Below are 18548 nucleotides of genomic sequence, written 5' to 3' on the forward strand. Positions count from 1 at the left end.
TCTTGGCCGGCATGTTTTTGTTCTGGTGGTGCCGCAGCCTTATGTTGAAATTCTACCGATCAGAAAAACCTGCACCGCCATACGGCCCTAAAAATCAAGGCGAACTGTGAAGTCCTTATGATTTCAAATCTAAATTAACACACTAAATTTCTTCTCCAAGATAAAGACAGGCAATCGTTGATCGCAATAATTTCGTTTCTTTATTTTACCGCATTGAAAAAAATCTAATGAACAAATAACTGCCAAAGAAATATGAACAATTACACGTGGAAAATTTTATTTTGCTTTATGAATTACTACTTAAATTGTAGTGGGTCTGCGGAGCTGGCTGAAGAAATTAACCAAATATATAAATTTCAATATGCATCCAACGTGTTCTATTATAGTACCTTAAATAACACAAAGTGTCAGTGAATATTTTTGATGTGAGAAATGTCCTGTTGCACTTTTGTGTAATGCATCTTTTCACTACGAGATAGACTTGCTTACTGTGGATGTTCAAATTTAGCAAGTATAAAACCTACAGAAATAAAAAAAAATATGTCTAAAGCATATAACTTGTTATTTTTTTCTAGATTAAAGAGCGTTAAAGAGTAACTCAAACATAACCAAAATCAATTGACATGTGGTAAAATGGTAATATTTTAATGAAATACAATTATTTTGCTAATTTTAAAAGCAAGTTGAATTGCAAAGAAAATCCGATGCAATTTTTAGAGATGACACAAAAATTAAATATTTTTTTTTAATTATTTTTTTTTCAGATAGATAGAGTATTTAAAATATAAATAATATATAATAAATATTCCGCTATACACCTAGTTGTGTTCAATAAACACTCTATCTATCTAAAAATTAAATATTTCATAAAAACTTTTTTAATATTTGTGCGAAACTTTCTAATTGCACATGAAATTATGCATGTTAAATATAAAATTGCTCTGCAGTTTGCATGTTTTTAATTTCAACCTCTATTAGATTTAAAATAATTAACAGTGTGCAGAGGAAAACACGCATTGCACGCGACGACTGCCGAGTCCACTTCCACGTTTCGTTGTCCATAGATTCTTTACAAAGCCGCTTTAGTGTTGTCTCGCTAACACCAGCAAACCCATTTCTTTGTTAACGCTTATAAGTTGAGTTTAAGAAGTTAATAGAGTAGGAAAAAAAAATTAATTTAATTTGCTGCAGACGAGGAAAAAATGTAAAAAAATTGAGCTATTTTTTATTCAATAATTAAATTGCAGAACATATAATTCATCCCTAAGCACCATTTGTCGTGCAGGAATTTATGAATTATTTTATTTAAAATTGTGCTTGCTTAATTTTTGCAATAAATTAATTTATTTTCCTCTAGAATCGTGGTAGGAATAAAAGAGCTATCTTAAAAATAATAATTTTATAATTGGATTGTAATTTTTATCTGCAAGACGATCTCAAACTTTAATTAGGCGGCAGTAAAGCAATCTTATAAACAGCCCCCTCGGCTTTTGGCTAATCATAATAAACAACTCTCCCAAAATAGAACTTTACTCAAAAGAAGGCTTTGTTTCCAACGCCCAAAATAGATACGCGCGGTTGTTTGCATAATACGAATTCTAATTTATTGCACATTCTCACACACAACACCATGAATAGAATTGCAAATCAAGTTAAATATAGCCTTTGGGATCTGAATTACGTAACAAACAACAGAACTGATTGTGAGAGTAGGAATTCCTCGTGAAATTCCATTCTGTTTGCGCAGTTTTCTTTAATTTTGTCTCCATTTCTCATGATTTCGCTTCTGTGCATGCTCTGGAGGGAGTTTGATGTTTGTTACGACAAGAAACACGCGACCTGTGTGGCGTGTGAGAGTATAAATTTATTTATTTCTTTGCACACACCTCCCCCTGCAGCTCATTAGAAAACCCCTTCCTTTCTTTCTGCGGCTGTAGTGCAGCGAGGGTTGCGGCCTCCAAAGCACGCTTTTTATTCAGAGATGTGTTGAGGTGAGGAAAGGAGAATGTGCGCCGACAAGTCGCTCGGCGGCTCCTCCGTCAAGTATGGAAGGTGCTGTTGCGTCTTCTCGTGCCTCTCGGTTGCCGGCGGCGTGGGCCTCCTCTTCCTCGGACTCTTTCTCGCCCTCCTTGGACTCCTCCAGGCCACAGGTTTGTTTCACAAAAAAAGAAGAAAAAAAAAAATAGATTTAAACGAAATCAAAATTTAACATTTTTTTAAAAAATTTTATTGTATTTTTTACTGTTAAAAATCGCAGAGTTAAAAAAATTTATTTTACTTGGAATCTTCCATAATGCGCATTTTTTAATCTGGGTCAGCCTACATTTCGGGAGCAAGCAACCAGTTGGACGCGCGTGACTAGCAGGTTGCCTATACACTTCCTTCTGCTAATTGTGTGCAGAGCACCGTCGTCAAGGTGTTCGATAGCCAATCTATGCTAGCTTCATCTATTTACTCTACCGTTATTTAAAACAATATTTTTCTTGTGTGCGTCAAAGTAAACTGAAATTCTTATAAAAAATGGTGACTTTATAAAAAAAAAAAATCATTAAAATATACGTGGTGCCTTTTATGAGTGAAATATTAGAATTTTTTATTCACAATTAGATATTTGCAATAATATTTAATACTGAAACACTATTGGGAAATTTTAATGACGAATATTTCATCTAAAATAGATTTAAATTGTAGATAAAATCCGATATTAAAATCAGAGATGCTGAGGAAATTTTGCTAAGTTGTCTTGATGAAAAAATATGAATGTGTGTTTTTAAGCAAAAGAATTAAAACGTATTGAAAATTAAATTGAATTCAACGTAAACCACCACCATTGTTTTTGAAGGCGATTTTCGTTTCCTTCTAGCGAGCAAAAGAGTCAAGATAAAAATCAACGAGGTGTGTTATGTTCTGCTCCGCGGGCAGACTATAATTTGTCACGAGAATCTTCATACTTTGACCTTTATTATACAATAGCAAAAGGCGATCAGGTGCTACTTTCCAAAGTTGCGCGGTTAAATGGCAAACAAAGGAGTATTTATCGCGGCTCAGAATCGCGTTTTAATTTTAATGGCCCTGCGACAAAAGCGGCTAGAGCAAAAAGCCTCTTCGTAATTGTCAAGGCAAGGCGGAAATGGAACGGCTTGATTTGAGATTTTGATAACTCGCTTTTTTCTTTTTGGCATGACATTTTATTTAGTGGGATCGGTACAAAACAAAACGGTTGGAAACAAACTTGCTAGTTTTTCATTGTATTTAATTAATTATTCTGAAAATATGAAATTTTTAACAGGTCACAACGCAATCCGGCTGTCAGGATTTGTTCTGCTGGGCTCAGGTTTCGGTCTGTTGTTCCTGGCCGCAGTCACAGCCCTGTGTCCCGGCGGCCGCGAGTGTTGCCTGCACGTGCAGGAATGCTGCGTCCAGCATGGCTCCCGTTCCCAAGTTGGCGCCAGCGTTGACGGACTCTCGATCTCCTCCACCGACTACGAACCGCCCCCGCAACTGAGGGTCATTCCCCCAACGCCGATGGTTGACGGAGTGTCCCTCGACAGAAGACCCGAAACTGCCCCCAACTTCATTCCCACAGTGTCGAGGTGATCTAAAAGTGACAAGACTAAAAAAAATGAATTTATAAAATAATTATTCCTGTTGTGAACTGTGAATGTCAAATTAATATTAAAATGTCTGATTTTTTTTAGAAAACAATATAACGGTTTATTTTTTATTTTTTGCATGACAAAACTCAGATAATTTCAACAGTGCCCTTTTTCTTTTTCCTCTCGGTCGACTCACTTCTTTCGCATGGGTTGCCGTTTTGATCACCAGGGTTGAGTGGCAACTCCATGAAGGAGGTCTCTGTTTCAGGGTGTGAGCTTGGAACGGGAGGGGTTGCACTTGGGGTGTTTAAGGGGCTTGAGCTCCTTTCCGGCGCTTGGGCCAGTCTTGAAGGGGACTCGCTGGCGCGTCTCGGCGAAGGGGAGAGCAACCTTCGCGACGCTTCCATGTGGCGTCTCCTTGTTGCACCTCTGCCAACCTGGCTCTTAAATTTCAAAATGTAAGGAGTGCCTTGAATAAAATTAAAATTAAATTACTTGTTGACTTGAGCCAGTGTTGATTGGGGTGTTTGGCTGACTTGTGGGGTCCAGCTGCGGGAGAGTCGAACTTGCACCTTCTTGAGATGAGGAAATTATGTCTTCCAGAGGAATCTCCTCACTTCGGGGCCTTGGCATTTTTGGTGACCCGTCCCTCGACCTCGATCCTGATTAAAATTAATTTTTATATCTTCTTTATTTACAAAATCTCTTCCCATAAATTGAGATCCATTGTGGAGCATTCATAGAAATTAAGTCAAGTTAAAAGCAACGACTTAAAAAAGGAATTAAATAGTTGATAGTTCAGGGGTTGCACCGCTTTTGTCAAACTGAAGTCCACTCTTAAAGTGGTGTGGCGCACACTTTTTCAGCGCAAAAGGCCATAGGATAAGCTCATTTTTTAGCCTCTATTTCCCTAGTTGCAACCCCAGAACTATTCTTCATTTGCTTTGGTTTATCTGTATTTTCTTTTTCTTTAATTCTACCTGCGTTTTCTGACGAGCCTCTAGAAGAAGGAGACGAATTCCTCGAGTTCCTGCCACTTTCTTCTCTCCGCACAGCTGCAGCAAATCCTGGCGCTTTAATGGCAGTGGAAAACATTGGACGGCTTGGGCCAAGCAAACTTCTACTAGCTCCTGATTTACAGACCAATGCTTTATAAAATAAAAAATTCCAAAAAATAATTATATTTACTTTCTTGAAGTCGCATCGATTGGAGAGAGTATGTGGGAGGGGAGGGAGTTGTTTGGTTAGCAGGAATATCCAACAGTCTTGCAATCTGCTGCATTTTCTTTTGTCTTGCTTTGTTTCTTCCCTTTGTCAGCCTAAAGCAAATTATTACAACTTAAATATTAACAAACAAAAAAAAAAAAAAAAATGCTCAACTAACCTTTGCTTAGCAGCCATGCAACGAATGTGATCATCAAAAACAAATTTGGCTGAGAGAAGGGGCAGTCTGTTTGGAGTATTTGAGGAGAGGGGTCGATGAACTATGATGTGCAAGCACCTCGAGTCATCCTTGTCACCCGTCACTTCCAAATCCTGCAGGAAGCCAACAAATTTTGCAACCCCCCAGCCTAGTCTTCTCGTGTCTGGCTCGACCAAAATCAGCTGAAGGACGTCAATGACCAAAAACCGCCTAATTTTCTGCCCATCTTTTGTCACCACAGTGCAGGCAATCAGATCACTATTGTCTGAAAAATGAAAAAAAGTTACAATTTGAACATTTCCAAACTGATATAAAGCTCAGTGAAGCGTTTGAGCAGGAACTCTAGTGGGTCAAGCTCGCAGAGAAAACCACTGTGTTCCTACATGGAAGACACGTACTGAGGTCCAAGACTTGGTCCACTTGCACACAAGACGAGGGGTTGGTGAGAGGCAGGTGACTTTCGGAACCCATTCCGAGGGACTGAGACAATTCTCGTACAAGCAAAAACGCCCTAATGGTGCGACGAGTCCGTTCTCCCTGTTTATTAAGTTTATTAAAATTGAATTCTAACATTTTTCAGAAATATTTCACCTCTCCACAAGGAAGACGCTTGCTAAACTCTATTCCAGTCATTGGGGTGCCAGTTGGAGGAAGCAAAATGTTCGAGTCCATCATCAGCCACTCTACGTTCAACGGACCTTTCTTTCTTTCATGGCACTCCTCCTCAAACATGTCCAGAAAAATTTCATCACTCTGAAAAGTTTATGTTACTATTTGGAAACTTTTGATTTTATTCACAACTACCTTGTAAAAAGTTCGCAACTGCCCCGTACTTTCCTCTCGAGCCCCTTCAATCGCAGCCAAGTGACCATCGTGGAGAAAACTGTGATTATCCCTGAGCACAAGCTGCTGCAGCAGACCAATACTCATCTCAAGAGAAACCAAACGCACTTTAGAATCTAAAAAAAAATGTTTAAAGGTTATGAGAACAAAAATATTGTTGAAAACATACTCATTTGGCAACTCAAACTTATGATATGTATTAGTCTCTCAATTAAATTTCCGTTGTACCAGTGCTGTGAATTCTTGGCAGGGAATAAGACCTTGTCCAAAAGTCCTTCGTTGACCCCTATGAGAAAAATTTACATTACATATTAAATATCCAAATGTAAGAAAATGTCACACTTTCAAGCTTACCATCTGACAATCCATATTGTAAGCAAATTTACAGATACACCAGCGTTACACACAACACTGAGCATTTTGCATGAAAACTCACCTTTGTTATGGCCCATGGAGTAGAGCAAGCACAGGGCGAAAAGCGCGACGAAGTCGTTCTCTGAACAGTCGAGGGCTCCAAAAATAGCCTCCAGAAACGGGCGGCCCACTAGAGAAACACCTTTTGAGTTCAAAGCTCTGCGTTTCTCTTTCTCCTCGTCCGTGATATTCAACAAACTACCTGGACTGCCTTCTTGAGACGAGCTGCCTCCTTCAGCGTTGCCCTCATCAGTGCCTAGCAATTGAAAAAAAAGATAAGTTGATCAGTTCTCCACCAAATTCAAAAGCTGAGCAACTACTTGTGATTTCTGCACTTGGCTCGTCTGAGGGTGCGTGAGACTTTTTCCATACAATGGCTTTTTTCTCTTCGTAGGAAAGCTCTTGTTCTACAATTGCGGTGGGTTTTGGAGGGGGCTCAAGTTTAGGAATACTGGAGGGAATACTCGACTGCAAATTTAAAGGGTATTATTTTGCTAAACTTGTGTGTGCTTTTTAAATGGTACCTGGGCAAGGGCAGTCAGTTTGTGGGCCTGGTCGTCGTCCGAGATGGCTTCGCTGTCAGCACTCAGAATGATCCAAGCCAGGGTGTGCACCAGAGGCGCGTGAGTGATGATGAGAAAAACTTGGGAGAGGAGAAACAAAGCCACAACTCTGCTCACATACGGTCTCCCCTGCATTCAAAGATTAAAATACACTCAAATTTAAATTAAGCTGACGTTCTTGCCTGGATAGATTCCTGCGTCGAATTGCTCCGGGGCGCCAGGGAAAGGACATACAAGGGCATTAAAAGTCGATGTAACAGCTGGTCAGTCAAAACACAGTTCAGGTCGCCTATCTCCAGGCAAAGTATATCATTCAGGTAATGGAGGTGGTCCAGGTGCTCCGCAACGAGGTCGGCCAACTTCCCCTTACTTTGGTGGCTGCAAATAAATTTTTTTTTTTTTTTTAATTTAAAAACTCTAGATCAAATAATAAAATTACTCTGCATCATTTCGAACACAGTTGTCGAGTTCGAGAACGTGGTTGCCGATGAACCAGACCAGATTGGAGAAGTAAGGGGCGGCTGTTCGGTCTCCAATGAATTTCAACATTGATTTGTCATCCACACGGTAAACATTTAAGGTCAAGGTCCTCACGGCTATTCTAACCATGCTCTCAGAATGGTTGAAAAACTTAATGGCTTCCGTGTAGAGGGGAAAATCGTTTGTGTGCTGTGATTGAAAAATTAATTCGACCTCAAATTAATTAAATAAAAAAATACCTCATTGTAGAAGAAGTGAATAGTGTGAGTATTCAGTTTGAAGGAAAGTGTTTTGAGGAACGAAATGTAGTAAGCCATGACCTCCTCGTCCGAGAAGTCAAATTTGTGCACGATTATGGAGTTGACGTGATTGTTGCTGAGAAGATAATCTAATAATGTGAAATAAAATTATTTGTGAACAAACAAAAAATTGAGCAAAAATTACATAGTGACGTTTCGTTGCGGATGTTCTCGAACAAAATATTTAGAGTTTGCAGAAGTTGGACGCACACGTAACTCCCACATTTCTGCTTCATGATCTTCAGAAAAAAGGACAGCATGTTTTTCTCGAGGAAAAAGCTGAAGGACGAGAGGTTAATTATGACTAATGCACTGAAAAGGTAAAACGTATGTACTCAAATACGCTGCCATCGTTCTGGTCGCCCCAAATCAAAATTTCTGCTATGGACCTCAGAGTTTCGACCAAAAGCCCACGGTTGTTTTCGGAGACCGTTTGATTTTTTGAAAGAACATTGTAGAGATACCTGAAACCATAAACGGACACATTATTACAAATCAAGCAGTCATTAGACATTGATTAGGAAATCGAGGCGGAGTTTTTTTTATGGAAATGGATTGAGGAAGAAAACTCACTTCAAATGTTCCAAGGAATGCGGGTTTTTTGGCTTCCACAGTCCGCCACCAAACCAACTTCGACTCCTAAACATTTCTCTCGATTTAAAGTCTGTTTCTTAAATGTAAATTAAAGCAAGAGAGGAAAATTATTATCACAGCAACAGCTTTAAGGGGGAGATTTGAGGGCTCTCGCCAGCAAGTCTTTATGCACTAACATGGTTTCTCCGGAATAAATTCTAGATGGTTATGTTCTAATTACACTCCTAGTCCACATTTTCGGCAGAGAGGGCTATAATCTTGATTAACTGGCACTGACAAAAGCGGTGAAGAGGCGGTGCATCTTCTTCGCCTCAGCAAAACTCAACCTTGGCGAACCCGAACACATGATTTCTGCACACTTGCGCTACGCGCGCCTCTGCCGAACAAAATATGAACTAATCTATAAAAAAATTTTAAATTATTGCACTACTTCTTTGTACTGAATCTCATAATATATATTACATAAATTTTAATTATTTCAATGAGAAAAATTAAAGCAGAAAAATTTTACGTGCAACTGAATTGTTTTATTTTTATCAATATAAATGGCACTCTGAGCAAGCTGGGCAAGACAAAAGTATTCCTGTTTTAATAATTTGAATATTATATAATTTAACAGCGACTAAAAGCAGTCCTCTATAAGTATGAATTTTTAAACAATTGATGCTGATGCAGAAAAGATTATCTTTTTGTACGAAAATACAGTAAATCTCTGAATAAACAAAATAAAATGCCAACAGTTCTTTTCCTTCAATCAACGATGTGATTTTAGAGTTAAGGCACTTCTTCTCAAGGGATAACAAATCAACCTGGACTTTTTAGTTGTTGGTGAACTTGGGAGGTCTCTTCTCCACAAACGCGGTCATGCCTTCCTTGCGATCAGCCTGTTTGAGATATAAATTAATATTTTTTTCCTGAAAGTATACAAAAAAAATAAGAATACCGTGGCAAAGGTTGCGTGGAAGAGTCTCTTCTCCTGACGGAGACCCTGTTCCAGAGTGGTTTCGTAAGCTGCGTTGACGGACTCCTTGCACAGAGAGACAATCAGGGGAGAGTGGGAGGCAATCTTCTCTCCGAGTTTAACGGCTTCCTCGACCAGTTTGTCGGCAGGAACGACTTTGCTGACCAGACCTTAGGAAAAATTATTTTAGTCATTTTTTTAAAACTAATTTAAAAATAAAACCTAATTTGAGGGCTTCCTGAGCGTCAATCATGTTGCCTGTGAGGCACATCTCCATGGCCTTGGATTTCCCGACAACCCTGGTGAGCCTTTGGGTGCCTCCGGCGCCGGGGATGGTTCCAATGGCAATTTCTGGCTGTCCAAACTTTGCCTTGTCACTGGCGTAGATGATGTCGCACATCATGGCCACCTCACAGCCGCCTCCGAGGGCGTAGCCATTGACGGCAGCGATGATGGGCTTGCGGGTGTTGCTCATGTTGGACCAGTGGCACAGGAAGTTGCTGCGGATGTTGGACGAAAAGTCATTGTTCTGCATCTCTTTGATGTCAGCTCCTAGATTTTTTAAGGGAAAATAATTAATAAAATAGCCAATAATACTTAAATTATTTTTAAAAAATACATGGCAAATTTGAAGAGCTAAATTGCACAATAATTAAAAAAAAAGACTAAGAAGATAAATATATTGTAATTAAAAAAAAAGACTTTTTAAAACTGAAAAATTGTATTTTATGAATAATTTTATTTCTTTTATGTACCTGCAGCAAAAGCCTTTTCGCTGCCGGTGAGGACAATCGCCCCAACAGATTCGTCGGCCTCAAGAGCGCCCAACGCCGCATTGACATCGTTCATCAGGGCATTGCAAAGGGCGTTCAGGGACTTTGGCCTGTTCAGGGTGATGACGCCCACATTCTGCTTCTCGCCCTTCTTCTCCACCAGGATGTGCTCGTACTTTCCTGCAACAAGTCCCTTTGTTTTTTATCTGTGGAAGTGTGGAAGGTGGAAGGGGATAGGGGCTCGTCGCTCGTCCAGGAATTTAAATATGGAGGTCAAGACAAGAAGTGTAAGTTGGTGTGGCCGGCGAAAAGCCGAGAAAGAAAAGCCGGTTATCGTCTCGAATATGCGAGGTCTCGTCGCGAATTTTGGCCCGAAAGGTCAACCAACCTGTGCTCATCAACCTGAGGCACACGTTGAAGCGCTGCTGCTGCGCGACGAGGCCTGAGGCCCTGCCGAAGACGGACCGTGCTGCTGTGAAGACGTTCGCCATTGTTTCGAGAAGACCGGAGAGAGTGAAAAAAGTGGGAGGATGCGAAATTGACTAGAGCAAGGCCAAGGCCGTGACGTAGAAAACGTGAGTAAACACCTTTATTATCGCCGTTTCACTTGGAATATAACTCGAAATTTTACTCGGTTTCTAAAAGCCCCGAGTCTTCCAATTTTCATGTTTTCATCACTAAGATTTTCGTCTGAAATTTCACTTCCGAAAAGGCAGAAAATAAGCAACCTGCAGCGCGGGAGTTTTGAATATGAAAAAATAGCAAGATGCGAAAATTGCCGTTTTTTATTTTATTTTTCAACGCATAAACCATAAAATATTATTTTAATTTTTATTTTTACAAAAAAATTTATTTTGTCGATTTTTGTCAAAGTGAAGCTCGTTTAAATAAATTCATAGACAATTTTATGAACAAAAAAATACAAAAATTATAAGCGTGCGTTTTTTCATTTAGAATTTTAATTTCCTGACATTATATCTCAAAATAAAATTAGGTCCAATTGATAGGTACATTGATAGGTATGAACAGTGATGACCGAATGGGGATAATTTTCAATGCTTTTTTTCTTTTTTATTCCAAATCACCACGAATCACCCCTTTTGATTGCCCTTGATCGTGATATTCTGCTACAAAAATAATAATAAAATATATAATAATAATAATATTAACTTTTTCTTCTGTAAAATCTACGAATTTCCTCTTTCATGTTCGTAAAAATTTAGAAGAGTGAAATATTTACCCCGAAAATTAAAATTATTCACGAATTTCTCACTTCTAAAAAAAAGCAGTTTTTGGTATTATTTCAAAGTTTATATTCCTGGAAACCTACAGTACGTCTTCTCGTCCAAATCCTCCATTGAAATCCACTCTTCATGTGGCGCGATTTTCGCTCTTTCCATGTCATTTCGGATCTGAAAAAAAGTTAATTAGATGAATTAATTGAAAATATGGCAAAACATACTCGCTCCGTCTCTTTCATTACTCTGACGAGATTGCCCCCGGCCAGTTTCTTGATGTCATCTGCGCTCCAGCGCCGGTCGCGTGCCAATTCTGCCAGCAGCATTGGATACTTCGACACGTCTTCCAAACCCTCTGGCACTCTGCAGAAAAAGTGTTTTAAAATTTTAAACAAAACTAAATGGTCGAGTACAACCTTCAACTGAAGAAAATTAATTAATTATAACTACAAATTCACTAAATATTTAGGATTAATTTTTAAAAAAATGAGCTTACTGAGTTATTCCGTCGAATCCTGCTCCCAGGCCAACGTGATTCACGCCTGCCATGTTTCGTATATGGTTGATATGGGCTGTAAAAATTTCATAAATTTCGTTTTAAAATTTAAATGAGAAAATTCTCACCAATGACATCTCTAAGCGAGGCCTTTTCTCTGCAGTTGAGAAACTGGTTGAAAAAACTCACCATGACGATTCCGCCGTTTGAGGACTAATTTTAAATAATTTTGAAAATTTTCTTTTCCGGCTTATAAAATTTTGATTTACCAATTTGCTGAGAATGGAGTCGGGAACGTTGCGCGTCGAGTTGCAAATCGCCTGAGCCCCGGAGTGCGAGAAGATCACGGGCGCTTTTGTCACTCGCATGGCTGCCTCCATCGTCCTGACAGAGACGTGCGACAAATCGACCATCATGCCCAACCGATTCATCTCTTGAACGACTAGCTGAAAAAATTTAGACCTTTTCTGTTTATAACAATTACATCACATTGAGTGGCACAGAAATAACTGACAATGAGCAAATTTAAATTGAATGAAGTTCAATGCTAGATTAAAAAGAAATGAATATATTATAATAACAAATTAATTGATAGTCATAAAAAAGAGATTTAAATTGATATTAATACAAATATACAGGGTTTATAAAACATATATACCTTTCCAAAATCGGAGAGTCCATCATGCTCAGAAACAGGCATGAGTGGTGGCTCATCTTCGTCCTGGATAAGCGTTTTATGTCCGAGAGTAGCCTCGTCTACCAGCGATGAATCAGCCCTGACAGTGGAAATTTTTTGTAACAATCTTTATGATTTAAAAAGATCACCTACCAGGGGGTATTGCAGGCGTGCGTCAGGGTGAGGTATCGGGCGCCCAATTGGTAAAGGATGCGCAGGATGGCCAACGAGCTGCCCAAAGAGTGGCCGCCCTCCACCCCGATCAGACTGGCGATCTTTCCCACGCGATGTGCATTTTCGATTTCTATATTTTATAAAAATTGAATTTGTATTAAAATTAAAAATTGAACGTTCTTGCCTTCAGCAGAAGTGGCCAGCTGCATCTGCTTCGGATATTTTTCAACCAGTCTTATTATGACGTCTATTTGCTCCAATGTGAGCTGAACCGAGTCCAAGTATTGAGACCCACATGGAGCATACGCTGACCAAAACTGAAAAAAGATAATAAAAATAATGAAGATAACTAAATTTTTAATTGTTCAATTTTCAATACAGTTTTTGTATAAATTGCATTTGTAAGATTTTATTTAGTATTAAATTGAAACTCTTTTTGTTTTGAAATAGTTTTATGGCTTTATTTGTATTGTATCCGCAGTTTTTTTTTTTATAAAATATACTATTTATTTAAAAGTTATTGCATTTCTGTATATTCCACACCTTTGTAATTGTAAATTTAAAATTATTATTTGAATAAACAACTTTTTTTTCAAGTTTCAATTATTCATTCGACAATTTGTATTTTTTGCAAGAAAAACGTTTGTAATATTCTTTGTTTACAATTTAATTAATAATGTGCTACTTTTAAAATTTGAATTTTGCTCTCACCTGGGCTGAAACCAGTCCTTTCTGCATCCTGTTGAGGTCGGTCTGCGACCAGGAGCCGCCGCCGTTCCAGGCAGGGTCCCCCTTGAGGTCCGAGTTGAACTTGAAGTCAAAGAGTTTGTTCTGGCGTCGGCGCCGCAGGTTCCACGCCAGGTCGTTGTGGCCGTCGACGAGGGGCGCGTCGCTCAGGATGCGCTGCACGACCTGCAGACGCGCCTCGAGCAGCCGCGACGCCCGCAGGTCCAGGGCCAGGGGCAGTCCGACCCCGAGGAACAGGGCCAGGCACAGGAAGATGACTGAACCGACAATCAGCTTCTGCCGGCCCTGCTGCAGCCGGAGGAACGACGCCTTCTCAGGGATACCCTTCAGAGGGGGCTTTGGGGGCGGCGGCAGGGGCGTGTGCAGGGCGCAGTGTCCTATGCCGTTCATTTTGATGGGGTGTGGCAGAAAGTCGTCAGGACTGGGGGTGGTCGGCGGTGTCAGGTGGTCCCTATTTTGCTGCAAATATAATCAAATGTGGTTTCGAATAAATTATTTTAGAATTTTAATTTTTGCGAAATTGATCAATAAATTTGTTTCTGTTCAAGTATAAACAAGGGATAAACAATTAAAAAAAAAGTATATATTGGATTAAATTTTATTTTAATTTGAATTAGTACGTCACTTTTATTGATATCTTATAGCAGAATTGTATTTTGATGGAGATTGATTTGTTTTCTTATTTTAAATTGTTGAAAATTAATGGAATTTTTTAACTTTATTAGGAGAATCATAATATATTCACCAAAATTTATTTGCTAACTGTAAAATTGAATAAAATTATTAATTTGGGCAAATTTATTCTCTTTTCCACAATTAGCATTTTTTGTTTGTTGAAAAATGATTTTATGCTTTAACTAATTTATTCAAACATTTTTTTCCTGCATACTTATGAAGAAATTCCTACTTAATATTCTTGAATCCCATAAACAAACTTTATGATACAAGTAAATATGCTTATTTGATGTACCGAAAGTTGATAAATAACATCAGCAATAACAGCGTGATAGTCTCATTTCGTTGCCTCATGCAAGGTATTTGGGTCAGTTGAGCATGCAACACAAAAACATCACGAATTATGAATTCGCTGCAAAGTTCACGCGTTTGCATTTTGCGCAAGCCGATTCTTGTTCCTGCCACTTGCGGCTCTTTTTTGCATGACAAAATGTGGACGGAATAAATATTTTTAATTTAAATTTTGTGAATAATTATTTCAAATACTATCGGTACAAAATCTTCTTCATGTCTCACAATCCATTTTGATTCTGAATTAATAACGTATGGAATTCACATTACATTAATGGTGTACTAGTTTGTAAAAGAATTCTAAATTTTAATAAGGTTAAGTATTTTTCATTTTTGCTTCTGAAAAAGACAGCTCAGCAGAATTATTTTTCGCTGCATTAAAAATGAAAATAATTTGTCATTTTCAAAGGTACAGTTAAAAAAAAATATATATAAAAATCTTTATAAAAATAATATTGTTTTACATGTTGGTGACTAAAAAACTTCACTAAGTTATTCAAAAACTTGAGATTAAACAAATTATATTAAAAGAAAGAATTTAAATTACAACAGCCAGACTAATTAATGGTGTATTTTCACTTTGTCAAAGAAAATGTCAAACAACACATGCTAAACACTCAGTTCAGCACGATTGGCCTCTGTACACAATTCTCTCTGTCTGTTTAATGAAACAACAAGAGAGCGGCAGCTTTTGCTACTCAGTCAGTCTTGAATAAATGGCACTACTTCCAACCCGCACACGTCAATTTCTCAATGTCGTTCCTTTACTTTCATACAAGCATTATAATTATATAATTTTTCTGGCTGCGAGTGCGCGGCACACTTGTTTAGAACCAGAGTTGTATGTTTATGCGTTTCAACTACTTCCACCGTATGACCCGCCGCTCTGACAAAGCAATGAAATTCGCCCTCGATTCAAATCTCTCACTGGCAATTGCAAGACGCATACGATTGTATTGATTGCAACGATCATGATCTGCATGTTCTCTCGCGTGTCCTTGCATTATTATTTGGGAGTATTTTTTGCGCCATATGGTGACCCACACGATTTATTTCGCACAAGTCCTCGCCTCTCAATTTTGAAAAGAAATCACTTTAAGCAAATAGGCGTTGAAAGAAATTAAAAATTCTAACGAGGCCGATCAAAATAATAATAGACCAATTAGTCTAGTCTGGAGTTCTTTGTTGTAGGTGGAGATAAAAGATTGATAAATTAATTCGTGCCTCGCTATTTGAAAATGTGCTCCATCATGCAATTATCGGCCTCGTCTATCTGCGGATTTCCAAACGTCCGAAGCCACTCCCGCTCTGTGTTAAGAGCAATATAAAAACAATGAGTCCCATGATATACACGTTGTGCACGCCAGCGTGACAGTCGTGACCAGCAAGGAGTGCACTTTTAGCACAACCTTTTCCTGCGCTTGTTGGTTTTACGGAAGAACCGTTATTTAAAAATAATACAAAGTCAGCTCGTGTTACTCCAATGAGTGAAAAGTATTATTTTTCAATTGGCGTTGAATATCTTAACCAGTCAGAAACTTAATCACAACCACACTCACCAGGGTAATATTTCATTTGAAAAAAAAAATGAAAGAAAAAAATGAGTTATATATTAGAAGACAATGAGTAGTAAAGGAGATAATACTATAAACTTTATTCAAATGATTCACTGATTTTAATTACATTAATTCTTAATTGCAAAATTTTCAAACCAACGATTGTTTTAACAAATTGTGAATAAAAAAATGAAGTTTTATTTCAATTTTCTCTTTTTAAATCTGTAAGCTACTGTAAGCATACAATATATTTTTCTTTTTAAAACAAACAATGACGAAAAGTCATTTCCTCATTTGGACGTTTTTACAAAACCCTATCCCCCGTCTTGATCTAGAAAAATTCTATAATTTCAGCTAGAGGCGTTATTATTATTTTTCTTAACAACAATGGCATTGTGAACTGCCAATTCCTTGCGTGCGGCACACGATATTTATTATGTTTGATGTTTGTTTTGTGTGGCTGTGCATCTTACTCCTTTCACAATAAAATATAAAGCAGTCATAAAATAAAACTAATTTTAACTCTCAGCGCACGCGGTGAAATTTCAAGAGATGACAAACGCACTTTCTTCCGCTGAATCATGTCTTGACAAAAGAAATTTGAGCCGGAAATCAAACGGCTGACCTTTCATTTCGGCCATAAAGCGATTTAATTTCACCTTCGTTCTTTGATCGATTTTATGATCCAGATTTTTTTATCATACCTGATGAAAGACCCACGAGCTGCCGAGCATTGTGGTTCGGACAGGCGAGGAGCAGTTGGATGTGTCTGCGCGAATCGTTTCGATAAGATCCAGGTTCAGTTCAATGTCCTGAATGGGTAGCCTGGTGGACGTCCTTGGGTATCCGGAACTCATTGCTATGGGGTTCACAAGAGGTCAAAGACCTTTTGCACCGCAGACTCCGTGGTGGTTGAAAACAATTTTCACTAGAGATTCATAAAAAAGCGACGTATTAATAATTATATCCCTTTGTTTCAAGTGATTTTAATGACAATTAATGTTTTTTCATTATTTGCTACATTTTTTGCTTGATTAATTCTCAGAGCTCGTCCATAAAGCTGAAAATTAGGATAGCTTTTAAAATATTCAAGTAATAAATTTTGAAACAGATTTTAATGCTATTTAATTTAAAATAATTTTACTCCCCAATCCAGCCCAGTAAAATTTAATTGAAATTTCACCAAAAAAATCTTTTTGTCAATCTATTAATTAAATTGAAAAATTTCATGTAAAAATAGGAAAAAACAATTCACCTGTATAATAATTAAATTTCGCGCTTCTGATTTGCATTTAGTAAAGGCGGCACTTGACAGAACAATTCATTATGCTCCCAAATTGCTCCAGGCTTATATGTATAACCAAGACATAATGGAGCGCAGAGAAAGTTTCATTTGAACGCATTTGCAATTTTTTTTACTCTGCGTGAGTGTTATTCAAACTGCAGCAAAAACAGGTGAACAATGAGAGGCAAACTAGATCTTGTTTAATTTTCAGGTCCACAACTGGAAATTTCATTGAACCCTGTTACCTTGAATGACACTTTTGAGCCTCTGCACGAAATTTAGCAAGGTGTGGGTTTTCTCAATATGTGTGTATAAGAAAATGTTGGTAATGTTTTGCAGAAAAAGTAACTCACCACGCAGTGATCCATGGAGGCGAATGCAGCTGCCGCAGCTGAGCTGTGCGGGTTGCATACAGTGCGCCTGCGTGCCCATTTAATCCATATTTCGGTCGCCACGGAAACCACCGGTGCACGCACAGTTTTGCGCGCCCTGCTTTTAATAGGGTTCATTTCGATATTGGATTTTGATCAATTAGTAATTTATTTTTAAGATCTCACTTTTAGATCTGATTAAGTACAGCCGCAGATTATTTTTAGAAAAAATTTTTACAACCAAAGAAGCAGAAGTTATTTGGCAAGAAAGTTCCACTAATTTTAGCCAAAACAATCGTATTTTCTGAATGTCAAGCACTTGCTGATGCCAAAACTATTAGGACTCTTACTCTCCTTGTTTGCAATTTTATGATGTGAAAAGGCTGAAAAGCTAAGAATTGTATGAAATAAGACTGGAAACAAATTTTTATCTTATGAACTATTCTTTTTTATAAAATATTTTGAAATATTGAAAAAAAGGGCACCATCACGATTGACTTTAAATATCTTGGGGATTTACATAAAATAAAATATAAAACGAAGGGAAAAAATTGAAATTTTTAGTAGAAACGGAAATGACAAAACATAAATTTGCACTTGTCCAAAGAATCGACTGGATTACGCAGAGCAGCGGAATGTAATTCACATTCACAGAAAACGCCCAGGGTGAACGTTCGCTAACCTGAGCAGAGAAAGTTTGAGGCAGGTCTGCGTCGCCGGGCTCTAAGATCAAATTTCAAAATCCAAATTATAAAACACACGTGAGTTATTCAATCGAATCCGTCTGCAGTTACATAAAAGTTATAAATTTCCTTCTTTTGTAGTTTCACTGCCAATTAGAGTTAATGGCATTTCCCGATTAAGTGCAATAATCCAAAAAAAGATCTTTGTCACCTTTTGCAGGAATAAATTGCAAGAACGGATCTCTTTTCCCCCTCCTATTGCATAAATTACAGACAGCAGAGCACCTGCATAGGAAGGTCTTGACACTCTCTTTCATATAAGATTTATAACTCTTGAACCAATTACGCTT

The 18548-nt window shown here is 38.0% G+C and overlaps 4 protein-coding genes across 9 annotated transcripts; 1 reads left to right on the plus strand and 3 right to left on the minus strand.

Moving 5' to 3' along the window:
• Window positions 1-1430: 1430 nt before the first annotated feature.
• Window positions 1431-3704, plus strand: LOC132196913 (uncharacterized). Its single transcript, XM_059619859.1, has 2 exons — window positions 1431-2150; window positions 3290-3704. The coding sequence occupies exons 1-2, from the start codon at window positions 2006-2008 to the stop codon at window positions 3595-3597; spliced, it is 453 nt and encodes a 150-aa protein (XP_059475842.1). The 5' UTR covers window positions 1431-2005; the 3' UTR covers window positions 3598-3704.
• Window positions 3694-8562, minus strand: LOC132196911 (protein CLEC16A homolog). 6 transcript variants are annotated; one of them, XM_059619853.1, is made up of 19 exons: window positions 8389-8562; window positions 8192-8257; window positions 7954-8082; window positions 7764-7897; window positions 7559-7707; window positions 7279-7508; window positions 7022-7217; window positions 6801-6968; window positions 6597-6744; window positions 6299-6532; window positions 6032-6148; window positions 5824-5978; window positions 5611-5772; window positions 5403-5556; window positions 4981-5284; window positions 4785-4915; window positions 4577-4726; window positions 4092-4258; window positions 3694-4039 (listed from the first exon to the last, which is right to left on the minus strand). In XM_059619853.1, coding segments are annotated over exons 1-19 (3093 nt in total). In that variant the 5' UTR covers window positions 8391-8562; the 3' UTR covers window positions 3694-3742. The 6 variants fall into 6 exon arrangements, with proteins under 6 accessions (XP_059475836.1, XP_059475835.1, XP_059475840.1 ...); XM_059619852.1 differs by having other exon boundaries at window positions 8192-8288; XM_059619857.1 differs by having other exon boundaries at window positions 6299-6406; window positions 6479-6532; window positions 8192-8562.
• Window positions 8563-8717: 155 nt separating this feature from the next.
• LOC132196912 (enoyl-CoA hydratase, mitochondrial-like) lies at window positions 8718-10493 on the minus strand. Its single transcript, XM_059619858.1, has 5 exons — window positions 10335-10493; window positions 9929-10126; window positions 9396-9725; window positions 9156-9343; window positions 8718-9096 (listed from the first exon to the last, which is right to left on the minus strand). The coding sequence occupies exons 1-5, from the start codon at window positions 10435-10437 to the stop codon at window positions 9031-9033; spliced, it is 885 nt and encodes a 294-aa protein (XP_059475841.1). The 5' UTR covers window positions 10438-10493; the 3' UTR covers window positions 8718-9030.
• A 238-nt stretch (window positions 10494-10731) lies between these two features.
• Window positions 10732-17592, minus strand: LOC132196996 (dipeptidase 1-like). The gene is made up of 11 exons (XM_059620000.1): window positions 17498-17592; window positions 16564-16787; window positions 13242-13736; window positions 12715-12847; window positions 12510-12660; window positions 12339-12456; window positions 11950-12126; window positions 11809-11893; window positions 11681-11756; window positions 11409-11547; window positions 10732-11358 (listed from the first exon to the last, which is right to left on the minus strand). Exons 2-11 carry the CDS (start codon window positions 16714-16716, stop codon window positions 11257-11259), a joined length of 1629 nt encoding a protein of 542 aa, XP_059475983.1. The 5' UTR covers window positions 16717-16787; window positions 17498-17592; the 3' UTR covers window positions 10732-11256.
• Between the last annotated feature and the right edge of the window lie 956 nt (window positions 17593-18548).

The sequence above is a fragment of the Neocloeon triangulifer genome, unplaced genomic scaffold (genome assembly GCF_031216515.1).
Source record: "Neocloeon triangulifer isolate White Clay Creek 2 clone unplaced genomic scaffold, ASM3121651v1 ptg000012l, whole genome shotgun sequence".
Taxonomy (NCBI): Eukaryota; Metazoa; Arthropoda; class Insecta; order Ephemeroptera; family Baetidae; genus Neocloeon; species Neocloeon triangulifer.